The sequence below is a fragment of the Poeciliopsis prolifica genome, unplaced genomic scaffold (assembly GCF_027474105.1).
Source record: "Poeciliopsis prolifica strain line A6 unplaced genomic scaffold, Auburn_PproV2 SCAFFOLD009, whole genome shotgun sequence".
In the NCBI taxonomy this organism is placed as follows: Eukaryota; Metazoa; Chordata; class Actinopteri; order Cyprinodontiformes; family Poeciliidae; genus Poeciliopsis; species Poeciliopsis prolifica.
This window is the reverse complement of record NW_026562384.1, coordinates 2,046,667-2,059,150: the sequence shown is the minus strand read 5'-3', so window position 1 is coordinate 2,059,150 and position 12,484 is coordinate 2,046,667. Positions and strand designations below refer to the sequence as shown.

General features: G+C 45.2%; 1 protein-coding gene across 1 annotated transcript in view; it reads right to left on the bottom strand.

The window, feature by feature from the left end:
* Window positions 1-10,734, bottom strand: part of aff2 (AF4/FMR2 family, member 2) — a 161,829-nt gene extending 151,095 nt beyond the window's left edge. The window contains exon 1 of the mRNA XM_055034084.1: window positions 10,526-10,734. Coding sequence (XP_054890059.1) covers window positions 10,526-10,578 — 53 coding nt within the window. The 5' untranslated portion in view covers window positions 10,579-10,734. The remainder of the gene's footprint in view (window positions 1-10,525) is intronic.
* Window positions 10,735-12,484: the final 1,750 nt, after the last annotated feature.

Genomic DNA, 12,484 nt, shown 5'->3' with positions numbered 1-12,484 from the left:
GTCTGGTGCCCTGGGCGGACATCCACCCGCTAAATCACCAAGAGCCAGAGCAGACACTCAAATGTCTTCCTTTTTTATTAGAAAAACTCGGGAAATAAACCAGAGTAATACTATAAACACCCGTATAGATATGTTATACCAGGAGGTCAAAAGTATACACTTCACTCCAAAATGCTAACATGACTTCCAGTTGGCAAAAACAGATCACTAGGATCCAAAATCTGACCGAGGTGTGTTATTTAAGCTGGGTTACGTCCATGTTTGGGAGTCTTACTTTGAAATAAAACAAGAAATAGCCATGCTATGCTGTGTTAGCATTGTCCGGCTGGCAGAGACAACATGGTTACAAATGCATTGAGGAACTCCATTCACTTAGCAATACACAGCATAGAAAAGAAACAGTGATAATGTAGAGAGATGCGAAAGTGTTTCGAAAGACAATTGCTAGGAGTTAGCAGCTATCATTTAGCTTCCTTAGTTTCCTCCTGTTCTTTTTTAATGAGGACAAAATATTTGAGTCCTTGTAGGTTAAAGTCCAAAATACTTAGACAGCTCAGAAGATCTCAAGAGAACTGCAATTTTAAAAAAATAAAATAAATAAATCTCAGCCAATAATACTCATGTCATGATATATCATAACAATCATCTTTAGTTTTGGAGCATTTCTTTTCTGTATATATAAATATTAAGCTGTGATGTGACCGATGTGGGATTTCCTCCTTTAAATCCAAAAACGAAGAAAATATTTCAATGTGGATTCAAAGATTTCCTTTCACTTATCTATTTATTTTCTTTTCTATTTCGTTCCCTTGCTGAACTGTACAAACAGCTGGAGAGGAGACATCTGTATCACATCACATTCTCTGGAGCTGTTGGCGAGGGAAGCCGGTCGGAGCCTGCAATGGATCAATGACGAGCCCTCACAATTACTCTGCGGCTCGGAGCTGAGTGGATGCTTCTGGAATCCATCAAATCCACACGAACGGCGCGGCCCTTTGAAATCCGGAGGCACCGTCTCAGAGCTGCCCCGATCTATCGATTTGTTTCATCAGCATCGCGTCGGGGCGAACGTGAGCGGCTTCCATCCTGAGAACCCGTCTGTGGTGGAACTGGAGGCCAAATCAGCCGCAGGAACACGAACACGAGTTCGAACACGAATTAACTCCAGTTAGTGTATCACGGTGACATGGAAGGAATATAACACACTGTTTAAGTCTTTATTTCTCTTTTTTTAATTGATTTTTTTAATTTTGCGCAAATAAAATCTAAATAATTCCACATGCATAGCTGGCGAGAGAGAACTGGAAAAGTTTCGGACATGAAAAAGACAAAAAGGATGTTTTCTTTAAATCATACCAACTAATATTTTTCTCATTTATCATAAGGTGTTTATATACTAGGATAAGTTACTAGAATGTTATTTACGATGCTCGGCTTTCTGACTCGGCCGATGACAAGAAATGTTTTCGGCCGAGTCGTGGAATAGTTGCATGAAATTTCCATGATAGAAAAGTGAGTAACATCTTTCATCTTTTCAAGACTTTTTGGTTTTATTGCAACCCCAGAAAAAAAACCCAAAGAATTAAAACAAGTGTTCTTCAAAGATGAAAAACTTTTTATAGGAGATATTTCTCCAAAAACATGTATTAGTAGAGATTTTTCACGGCTCTAAGCAAGTTCTCTGTCGCCCGACTGAGAGCAGAACGGCTCTTTGGACCCCTGCCCCAAACACACTGGCCCACACTGAGACACGGTGGGGGCAGCATCATGCTGTGGTACTAGATTCCTTCAACAAACCAGCAAAAAGCAGCTGAGAGTTGACAGGAAGATGATTAAGAGAGGAGAAAAAAAAAACATCAAAAAAAGCTGATGTTGACAAAGCTGCTCCTGGTTCTTCATTTTCATCCACATGGAGCCACTGATGAAAATAACCATCAGCAGCTGCGCCTCCCCGTTTACATGTAATCAGATCCTCTAATTAAAACCAAACCAATGAGCTTTTGCATTTTTGTTTGTTTTGTGTTTTTGTTCAGCACCACGGACAGCGCCCCCTGCCGTCCCGGCGGACCAACTCCCGGTCAGCCGACCTGCTGACAGAGCCGACTGTCTGTGACGTCCCTCCGTCTCCAGACAGAGAGGCCTCCAGTTGGTGTTGGAGCTAGTTGGTCATTTTCTCTGCGGGTTTTTGCGGGGAGACTCGGCCTGCCGACGCGGCGCGCGGGGTCGTGTGTGTTTGTGGCGTCTTCGCGAATGATTCCGCGCGCGCTCATTGAGCCCGCACGTGCGACCTGAGTCTGAGTCGGCCGAGAGGCGGGAGGGTTTACAGGGGCTGAATGATGGGAGGACGAGGAAGATGGAATGAATCTTCTCTTCTTCTGCGCGTCATTCCGACGATTCAAACCGGGAGGACTTGGAGTGTGTGTGTGTGTGTGTGTGTGTGTGTGTGTGTGTGTGTGTGTGTGCGCGCGCGCGCGCGCGTTCAGCAACAACAAATAACAGCAATCAGAGCGTCTTCCTGCAGATGTGAGCCTTCCCGGCTCCAAAACACGCAGCTGGATTCTTATCATTCCGCGCTGACGAAATGCGTAATCAATTCTCTAATTAACTACTTAAACGGTTCAACCAATCACCATCAGCGTCAATTAACATTCAAAGCGATCTCCCTCGGATTCGGCGCGCCGTGATTAGCCCGGCTGCACGAGGGGCAATTACAGAGAAGAGAGGCGCACGCGACGTTCACCGCGAGGCCTATTACAATCACGCGCGCGCGGGGGCCCTCAGATCTGCGAGCGCGACGATGAAGCGGAGAGGCAGGAGGAAGAGAAGGGAGGAAGAGTAACAAAGAGAAGAAGAGATGAAAGGACATTTCTTCAGGAGGAGGAAGAGGAGGAGGAAGAGGAGGAGTCTTCGCGTGTTCGTTCAGTTTTAACAAAGGCGCGAGGAGCTTCCAGATCGTTTTCCTTCCTTCAAAGGGAGATCTGAATGCAAACACCAACATCTCTGTGACAGACTTTTAATGTGATCTCTTTAAAATCCATTGTAAGGTTTAAGGAAAACATCAATTATATGGGGAGGACCCCCGGCCCCCCTCAGGTCTTTCCTTCTTGTAATCTTGGACAGTTGAGTCCACTCGGACGTTTATCAGAGCCCAGTCGCCAGCAACATCAAAGCCGCGGCTGGCCTCTGGTGAAGTGCAGAAGAAGAAGCTTCGCCTCATTTGTCTGTCGAGGAAAAGTGGAATTCTTTTAATTTCTTTGGCTTGGCAGCCATGTTGAAAGGGAAAGGATTTGGATTCGGCTTTGCTCTTGGTGAATTTCCTTCGGGCCACGCAGCTCACGTCGCTGCGGTAACCACAGCGTCTCTGAAAGAAACACCAAAGATGGACTCCGCAAACAGGAAGTGTCAGACTTCCCTCTGATGTTTTCGCCCCCGTCTACTCTCCTTAATCACCTGCTAAATGTAAGAAATGAGAAATATCAGAATTTGTTGACTGGGAACAAACGTTTCTAACGCAGACAGAAACGGTTTGACTGGCAGACCAGAGCAAACATCGGCATCGACCTGGCAACGCCATCGTGTCTGTTGGTGAAATAAACGCTCAACGCAGATAGCTTGAGGCTAATTCACAAGCTAATATCAGCGAGGATCAAAATGTTGACAAACAGTAGACATTGGGATCAATTCCTTCACGAGTTCAAAGAAATGAAGCCGCGGTTTTGGTTCTTGAAGTAAATAGCAGCAAGAGGTTTTCCTTTTAGACAGCTGCACACGTTTTTAAAAAAAAAAAAAAAAAAAAAAAAACACATTTACAGTGTAAGAGTTCACCAGAATACAAAGTAGAAAAAAAAAAAACACAAAGTGTTTCTGCATGTTGAACATCTGGGTCACCTGATGTCACTTCAGGGGTTTAAACCACATACATGAAGCGACAAGTAAATGCAACAAAGGACACGCAACGATGGACGGATTCCAATGTGGAGTTTGAAGCACTTTTCTCGAGTCTGGCAGAGTTTACACCAGATACAGCGCTAGCAGCAACAGATGCGACGATATGTTTGAAGTTCCACAGTAATAGATGATGGATGGTTAGAGTCCATTTTGTTTTTCTGCTTGATTTCAATGAATGTTAGCCACACACAAAGGATAACGTACCATGTTCACTTTATGCTAACAACCTCCAGACTTCAGTCAGACGCAGTACCGCTACGCTACAGTGGAAGCAGAGGGTAGCATGCTAAATGTGAAGCTGACCGATCATTTTGTTAAACACACGCAATAAAACCAAGACACAAACAAACTGTGCGTCATGAAGTTGAAAGAACACAATACGGAAAAAAAGATACAAGCAAATAAAATAAGGCATTTGGAAACTGAATCACAAAATGACTTGTCATATTGCGGTTCCAGAAGCTCATGCCACCCAGATGAGATGCAGCCCTGAGCAGCTGCCCAGTTTGATAGAACTCCTTTTTATCAAACATCAAGAAATCATTGGCTTAAAACAAGCTCCTGTCTCTTGCTGAAAAGTTACCTGTAAGTTAGTTTAGTCTTATTTCAAGTGTACTGAGATATTTGCTCTATAAGCTAGACAAAAAAATACTTGGAATAACTCCATGTTTTCATTCTTGTCTATTTTAGGCCTCAAATTGCCGCAGAATGTCATCGTCTTCCTCATGCCGACGCGTTGGGCCAACCCTCATTTCATAACCGTCTTCTTGCAGGGAGCCAGAAGGTTCTCCAGAATTGGTCTCGAGGGACGTCTTTTTCCGAAGGGGCCTTTTAATGACGATTTCCCTCAGCTGCTTCTTTTTCTCTCTTTTTTTGTTTTTCGCACGTCGGCGCCTGGGAGAACCAACAGCTCGATTCGCCAAATCGAGGCATCTCAGGGCTTCGTCTTTCTCCTTTCATCTCTCATGGTGTCTGCTGCCGAGCACAGCCGTTGTCAGACCCAGCCCCCGTGATGGAGCGGTGGCAGCGGGAGGGCGACGTGCGTACACACCCCGAGCGTGTAGCCGAGCCCCGAGCAGCTCCTCTCCACCGGCGGGGGGTTAAGTACCTTGCTCCAGGGCACTTCCATCACGACCGCTGAGGGACAACAGCATGTGTCGGTGCTGCTGCTGCTCAGACTCTCTCTGCCCCACTGGATCAGGCGTCCAAGACAAGCTCTCTGGTTGCCAAGTTATTTTTGTTCCCGCTGAACTGTAGAGGTCGGCTCTTTTCAGACCACACCACCTACGGTCCGCAGTGTGCAGTGGAACAGCTGATTATTACTGTGGCATTAAGTGATATTTAGACGATTTTTTTTCCACTCGGGACATTACCCTGACTCGCGCTCGCTCATTCCCCCGAGGCCAGAAATGAGCCCGTAATCATTTGGGCCGCTGTCATTATTGCCAACTAAACGAAAACTGAAATTGAGAAAACATCTCTGCCAACTGAAATAAATAAAAACGGTGAATAAGGGGGAAAACCTGGGGGTGCACCGATTTGAACGATGCTTACACGTGAAGCTGATCTTACCCACCGATCTTATCCACCTCAAAATATTGGTATCAGCCAAAATTGGAATCGGCTCGTTGGGGTTTTTGTAAGAAAACTGCAGCCTGTGCACCCCGGGGAAAAGCTATAGCTAACTGGAACGATTTTGTGCTTTTATGAAACTAACTAAAACATTATGAAAAGAAAGAAGATCCCTTGTTTTTGTGTCAATGAATCTGGCAGCCCTTCGAACCAACGTGACATTGATTTCAGCTGTTGGAATACGACGGCACTTAAGCTCGTCCGCAAGACGGCGACAGAGAAGTTTGGGAGGAAACGCCAGAGTGAGCTGCTTGTCCCAGAATAATTCAATACATTTTCCGACAATGAAGTCTTCCTCTGAAGACGTATCAACCAATCGATGCGTTTCATCACTTTTTGAATTCTGTGTCCAAAAATTGAAAAAAATAAAACTACTAAAAAAAACCTAAACTAAAGCGGAACAATATTTAACTCACTGAATTAGGCACAAAATGAAACTCTAATGAAAAGCCTTGCACCACTGGAACCCTGACAGCCGCCGTCCTCTGTCAGCGCAACAGAAACACAGTGATAAAAACAAACAACATGCAAGTCTGGATGTTTCCACCACAAAGTCAGAATTATATGACGAAGCTCGGGCTCAGCAGGCAGGTGAAGCGAACAATGAGGCTTCCGCATTAAACTTTGACTTTCATCTCAAATATTGTGAATGATTTCAAACAAGAAAATGGCTTCTTGTGACATTCCATTCAGCGCTCCAAGACAGACTTACTGGATTCAGACGAGTGCTCATTTTTAGGAATTACACATATAAAAAAAATAATAATAAAATATGCACAACGGCGAAAGTAAAAGGATGGATGGATTTGCATTTTTTTACTCTCCAAATGAATAGAAGAAATGTGAAAGCTTGCTATTGTATTCAATATTCCCTTTTTCTTTTATCCCCCTAAATAAAATCCAGTAGTCATTTGACTGCGCAAGTCAAATGATTTATAGCCTGTAATTTATTCTTCATATAAAGAGTGGCTGTTTAAATGTGTGAGAGCAAATAAACAGGATCCAACACACAAGTGGTCCACGCAGCTGGTCAATTTTTTTCTATGCATGTTACGATATACAATCACTAAAACGCAGAACGAAGTGTCAAAGAAAGTAAAGGGAAACACCAGAGCATTATGTTTCACAGACTGTAGTACGGGAGACCCGAAATCTACTTATTTCCATAAAAATATCATGTTAGAGCAAATCGGAGCGAAATATTAAGGCACAATTGAGAAACTACAACTAAAACAAAAAATCAAAAATCAAGATCTTATCGATATTTTAGATCGATCCGCCCTCCTCCAGGTTCAGATGTTGGAGTGACCCAGTCAAAGTTCAGACCCAAATCCAAATGAGAACGTGTTGCACGACTTGACCATCCATCCATCCATCCATCCATCCATCCATCCATCCATCCATCCATCCATCCATCCATCCATCCATCCATCCATCCATCCATCCAGACTGAGCTCTTCTGCTAACAAACGTTTCTGCCAGTGGGTCGGAACACATTGTTAATATTGTTGCTGAATATAGCAATATTTCATCTGCTGTTATGATGCTTTAAAACATGTGTGACCTTTAAAAATAACACGTTGCTGTGGGACTAATGAGTATAGATATTCTGGGCTTCCAAAGTGTGAATAGTCAAGAAAAAAACTTTCCATATTAACACTGCAAGCACTAATTTTGGAAAAAGAGCATATTATCAAGATATTGTCCTTCCATTAATCTGTTATAACTACAGTATGTAAATTTTTATTTGAAAATGGTTGGGTTTTTCACATTTTCATTCAAATTATCACCGTGTTGTGACAGTATGAAGCACATAAAGTGTGAGAAAATAAAATCAAGCTCATCTGTCTCCTCCCAGCGCTAACTGGAAACAACCAATCAGAACCAGGAGGTGGGTCTTAGTGCTGTCAATCATGCTTGTGTTCACACAGTTCACAATGCCAAAGCTGGCCCACCACAACATATCCAGCTGATATGGCTAGCATTAGCTGGTATGGCTAGCATTAGCGAGCCGTAATGGTGGCCATACCAGCTAATGCTAGCTCAGGGAAAACGTGGGGGAGCTCAATTTGTTTATTTATTTTTTACCAGTACATCTGTCTCTTCACTGACTGTCACAAACATTGTGAAAATAAAGTTGTTTTAAAATAAAAAAAAAAGACCTGCAGCCGGGATTGTTTCCAGCGAAAAGCTGTTGACTCATTTGCGGCGGAATATACAAAATCCAGCCAACGCTCCTTAAAAACGTTTTGTGCAAATCTCCCGGTTTTAAAAGTCGAAGCACTTGCTGCGGTTCTGCTTTGCCTCCAGCGAGCCGATTCAGGAAGCCATTCTCTCTCTGTTTATGTGTGTGTGAACGCAGGACGTGTGAAGCTGATGGCTCTTTTATTGCGGCGGCTCTCTCAGGCGGGCCAGCGGCGCGCCGTAAAGACCCCGGTCGACTTTGCGCCGCCATCTGCTGAGCTGTGATGAGCCCTCTGCTGCAGGCAGCGATGAGGCCATTAGAAAGCAGCGGCTCGCAGCAGCTCCGCCGGACAACGCCGCGCGTCCTCGTCCCGGAGAAACACGGAAGAAGGAACCAGAACCCGACCTGGCGTGTGCCAAGACTCCAAAACAACCGAGAGAGAAAAAAAAGAGAGAGAGAGAGAGAGAAAAGAGAAGTGAATCCCGCAGAGAAGCAGAGATGCGTCTGGCGCATTTTGAGCGCCTGCGGTCGTTGCAGCGCACTGCGGCCTCCAGGGCCTCCGGGGCCTCCGGGGCCACGGAGCCTGGAGAGAAGCGCTTCCCTCCATGTGGGTCTTTGTTCTGTCGTCCTCTGCTGCGCACAAAATGACTCGGCGGAGCAGAAGGCGACTCGAGGTTGTCAGAGAGTGGCACGTCTCTTTTCTTTTTTCCTCCGGCGACGCTCTGATCGATGCTGGTTTTGAGAGGTCAAAGGTCAGCACACTTGTGGACTATCTGCAGTGAGCTGAAGAGCCTGCCGCTGTACAGATTTAACAGGCAGCTGCATGGCGATGCAACAAAGTCTGGAATTTGATTTTGGTCTTTTCTATGCATGGAGGAAACACTTCCTTCCTTATTCTCCATATTTGTTCTCTTGTCTTTTTTGAGTTTTTCTTTTTTCTTCATTTCTTTTTTTTTCTTTGCTCTTCCTTCTTCTGTACTTTGCCTTTCTTGTTTACATACTCAAATAAATATGCATTCCTTTCTTTATCCCTTATTTTTACATCTGATTCTAATCTATCCTTCTTTTATTTCCTTATATCCCTGACATGTTTCCTTTTGTTTCCTTCTCTTGCCTTCCTTTTTTCCTTTCTTTGCACTTCCTTTTCCTGTACTTCCTTGTTCCCATTTATCTTTCATGTTTCCTTCCGTATTTCCTTTTCTTTCATCTGCAGCCCTTAAGTTCAGTTTTTCCTTCCTGTTCATTTTCCTCCCTTCCTTCTTTCCTTCATTCAATCCTTTCTGTGCTCCTTTGTCTCTCTTTCTTTCTGTTTCCTTTTTGTCTCATCTTTCCTTCCTTTTTTTCTCAAATTTGTTTCCTTTGTCATGCTTTCTTCTTCTGTACTTTTCCTTCCTTGGTTAAATTTTTCTTTCATCCTTCCTTCCATATTTCTTTCTTTCTTTTCCTTCTAGTTTCCTTTTTCCTTCATCTCTCTCTTTCCATATTTCATTTTGTTTTCCCTTCCTTTTTCTCTTCAATTGTTTTCCTCTGCTTTTCCTTCTCTACTTTCCCTTTCTCATTTCCATTTATCCTCAACCCTTCCATATTTCCTTCATTTCTTCTTGTCGTTCCTTTTCTTGTTCTTCCCTTCCTAGTTTTTTCTCTTTTCCTTCATGTTTTAGGTTTCTTTCTTCCTTCTTACCTTCCTTGCCTCATTCCAGTGGTTTTAGAGTGTTTGGTCCATTTGAAGTGTTAAAGCCCTCAATCAATTTACTGCAATTATTTCTGTAGATGCCAGACTTTACACAACCAGACACGAACAGAGAACTCTGGGAATTTGGGTCTGGACAACTGCAGGAGCCCAGCGGGTCTCAGAGACCGTGGGGCCCCGGGCCCCCCACCGACAGCAGGCAGAGTGTGAGCGTGGCCCTTCCACGCGGCGTGATAAAGACAAAACCAATCTAATTTGAGGTATTTAATAGCAGCCTAACAGTGATGCATAAGCAACACATGGAGGTGCCGTAAATCAGCCCGGCCCGACTCCACTCTGTCATTAAGCTTTCACGGCCGCGCGTGGAAGAGAGGCGTCCCATAAATCACAACAACACCTGTGGTGCAGCCGGCTCACCAATCAGCCACAGATCTGAACGCGGGATTATCACTATTAATTACCGAAGGGCTGAACCGTAATAAACAGCTAATTAACAAACTTGTGAGAGGATGCGCTTCCTTTTCATCCGTCATCCTCCTCTCCTCTCCTCTCCTCTCCTCTCCTCTCCTCTCCTCTCCTCTCCTCTCCTCTCCTCTCCTCTCCTCTCCTCTTTTTCCTTCCTTCTTTCCTTCCTTCCTTTCTTCTTCCTTCCTTCCTTCCTTCCTTCCTTTCTTCCTTCCTTCCTTCCTTCCTTCCTTCCTTCCTTCCTTCCTTCCTTCCTTCCTTCCTTCCTTCCACCTGATGTCACAAATGAAGGCGCCGCGCGCGGAGCGGAGCCCCGGCATCGCGCTCGCCGCGGTGCGCGCGTGCCTCCCCGGTCGGGGCTTCGCCGGTAGCCGCGCCAGCTCGGACGGTGACACAACAAAGGCTGTCTGTACGCTGCTCTCTCTCTCTCTCTGACTCTCTCTCTCTCACTTTCATTCCTCTGCCGTCACCAAAGATCACGGAATAACACAAACTCGGCTCTGACCTCCAGCGTCCACTCACCCCGCACGCAGCGGGCAGGGATCACGCACGGACGCACAGCGGGGAATCAAAACAAAGCGGCGTGCGGGACGTGCGGGACTCACCACGGCTGCTCCAGCTCCCAGTCCCTGAAAAAGTCGAATTCAAAGAGATCCATCGCCGCTCCGGCCGCTGCTGTCGATGGTTAGAATCCAAAGCAAGCCGGTGCTACGTGGTTCTACATGAGCTGCTGCTGGTGCTGAGTGTGTGTGTGAGTGTGTGTGTGAGAGAGAGAGAGGGAGAGAGAAGAGACAAGCGGCTGCCGCTGCCAGGAAGCTGCTACGTGGTCGAAGAGAGCTGACAGCCAGGCAGAGGTGGAGGGAGGGAGAACACACACACACACACACACACACACACACACACACACACACACATATGCTCCACACACAGGCATACTGAGATAGTCACTGGGAAAAAATGAGCTTCTTTTATAACAAGGTTTATATAACACTCACTTTGCAAAGATACAACTTCCTGAACTCCTCAGAAAAAAAAAGAAGTGTAAACATCTGAAGCAGATGGAGGAGCCGCTGTCATCACGTTCATCCTGACAAAATGACGTGGGAAAGATTTCTCATTGCCATCACTGCACCATCTCAACAACTACGATACCCCGAAATAAAATCTGGCCCCGTCAGTCTGTCCTTAAAAGTGTCCTCGTTAGGAAGCGGATTCCGCCTGCGTCCTCTAGTCTCAGTGTGTGAAGGAGAACCGGGTTCTAGAGCACCGATTTATCAGCCGACCAATTTATCAGCCGACCGATTTATCAGCCGACCGATTTGTCATCGCCGATTTTCTCTATTTCGAGAGATCGGCGTTCGCCAACTTTCTCTTCTGCACGATTTTTTTTTTTTTTGCACTTAACGACCTTCACCCCACTGCTGCAGCAGAACGGCGTTCTTTCCCCCGGACGCAATTTATCTGTTTTTTTTCCCAAAACATCAACACCTGTTCAATTGCGATGATGAAGACGTGAGGCAATAATTGCTGTTGCCTTTTATTAAACTGAGAAAGCTGAACAGAAACTCCCAGTGCAGCCAGGAGGGTCCAGGCAGGATGGTCCAGCCTCAGCTCTCTGTGGATCATGTCTGATGAAGTTCTGGACTTGCCAAACCAGAAATGGGCTTAATTTACCTCACAGACAGTAACAACGGAGGGGCGTGGCTTCTTCAATATGGCGTCTGTCACACAGTTGGAATGTGTTAGGGAACATTTTATGTAATGGATGGTTTTACATTGAATAAGTCAATGTCTAGAACTTAAGTGATTGTGTTTCTGGAGACCACATTTGGCCTGAAGTTGAGAGAAAGAGGCAAAATGATCGCCCACCATGAGGCCATCAATAGTCCTGATGCCTAAATTGTGTATGACCGGATTAGCTTCATAAAGTGAATTAAAATCTCTAGTGATCTCTAACTAGCATCAGCTCACGATTAGACCAACTCTGAAAACTCGCCAAACCGAGAGACCGAATACAGGACACTCGGGACGGTGAACTGGAGGTCTGCTGTGAAGAGTAGGATATCATCCGCATATGAGAAAGTTTTATTTATTCATTCGCTTACAATTTTCTTCACTAATTCATTTGTCTACATATTAGTTTATTACATCCGGGTCAAAGCTATTCAAATAAACGTTTAAATGCAAAATCTGACCGCATGCAGTGCAACGCCACACGCTGGACGATCCGAACGTGGTTTTGTCGCTGCGTGGGTCACACACCGGTACTTTTATGGCTGATGCTTTTCTTTTTTTTTTTTCATCCACTGTGAACTATTGAGCTGTCCGCAAACATCTCCACACTAAGCTAACTTCGCAGCACTGCCCGGCGGTCTTCGCTCGCCCGTTTGAGGCTCGCTCCGCTGGCTTTGCTTTCAGGTTCAGCCGAACACCTGGACAGAAACTGAACATTTTCTCCCAGCAGCCCGATCGATTGCTGTAGCGTTCATGACATATTGAAATGAAATCTAACGCTTTTACACATTTTCTCCATGTTTCTAGAATCACCTGTTGATCATCACTGC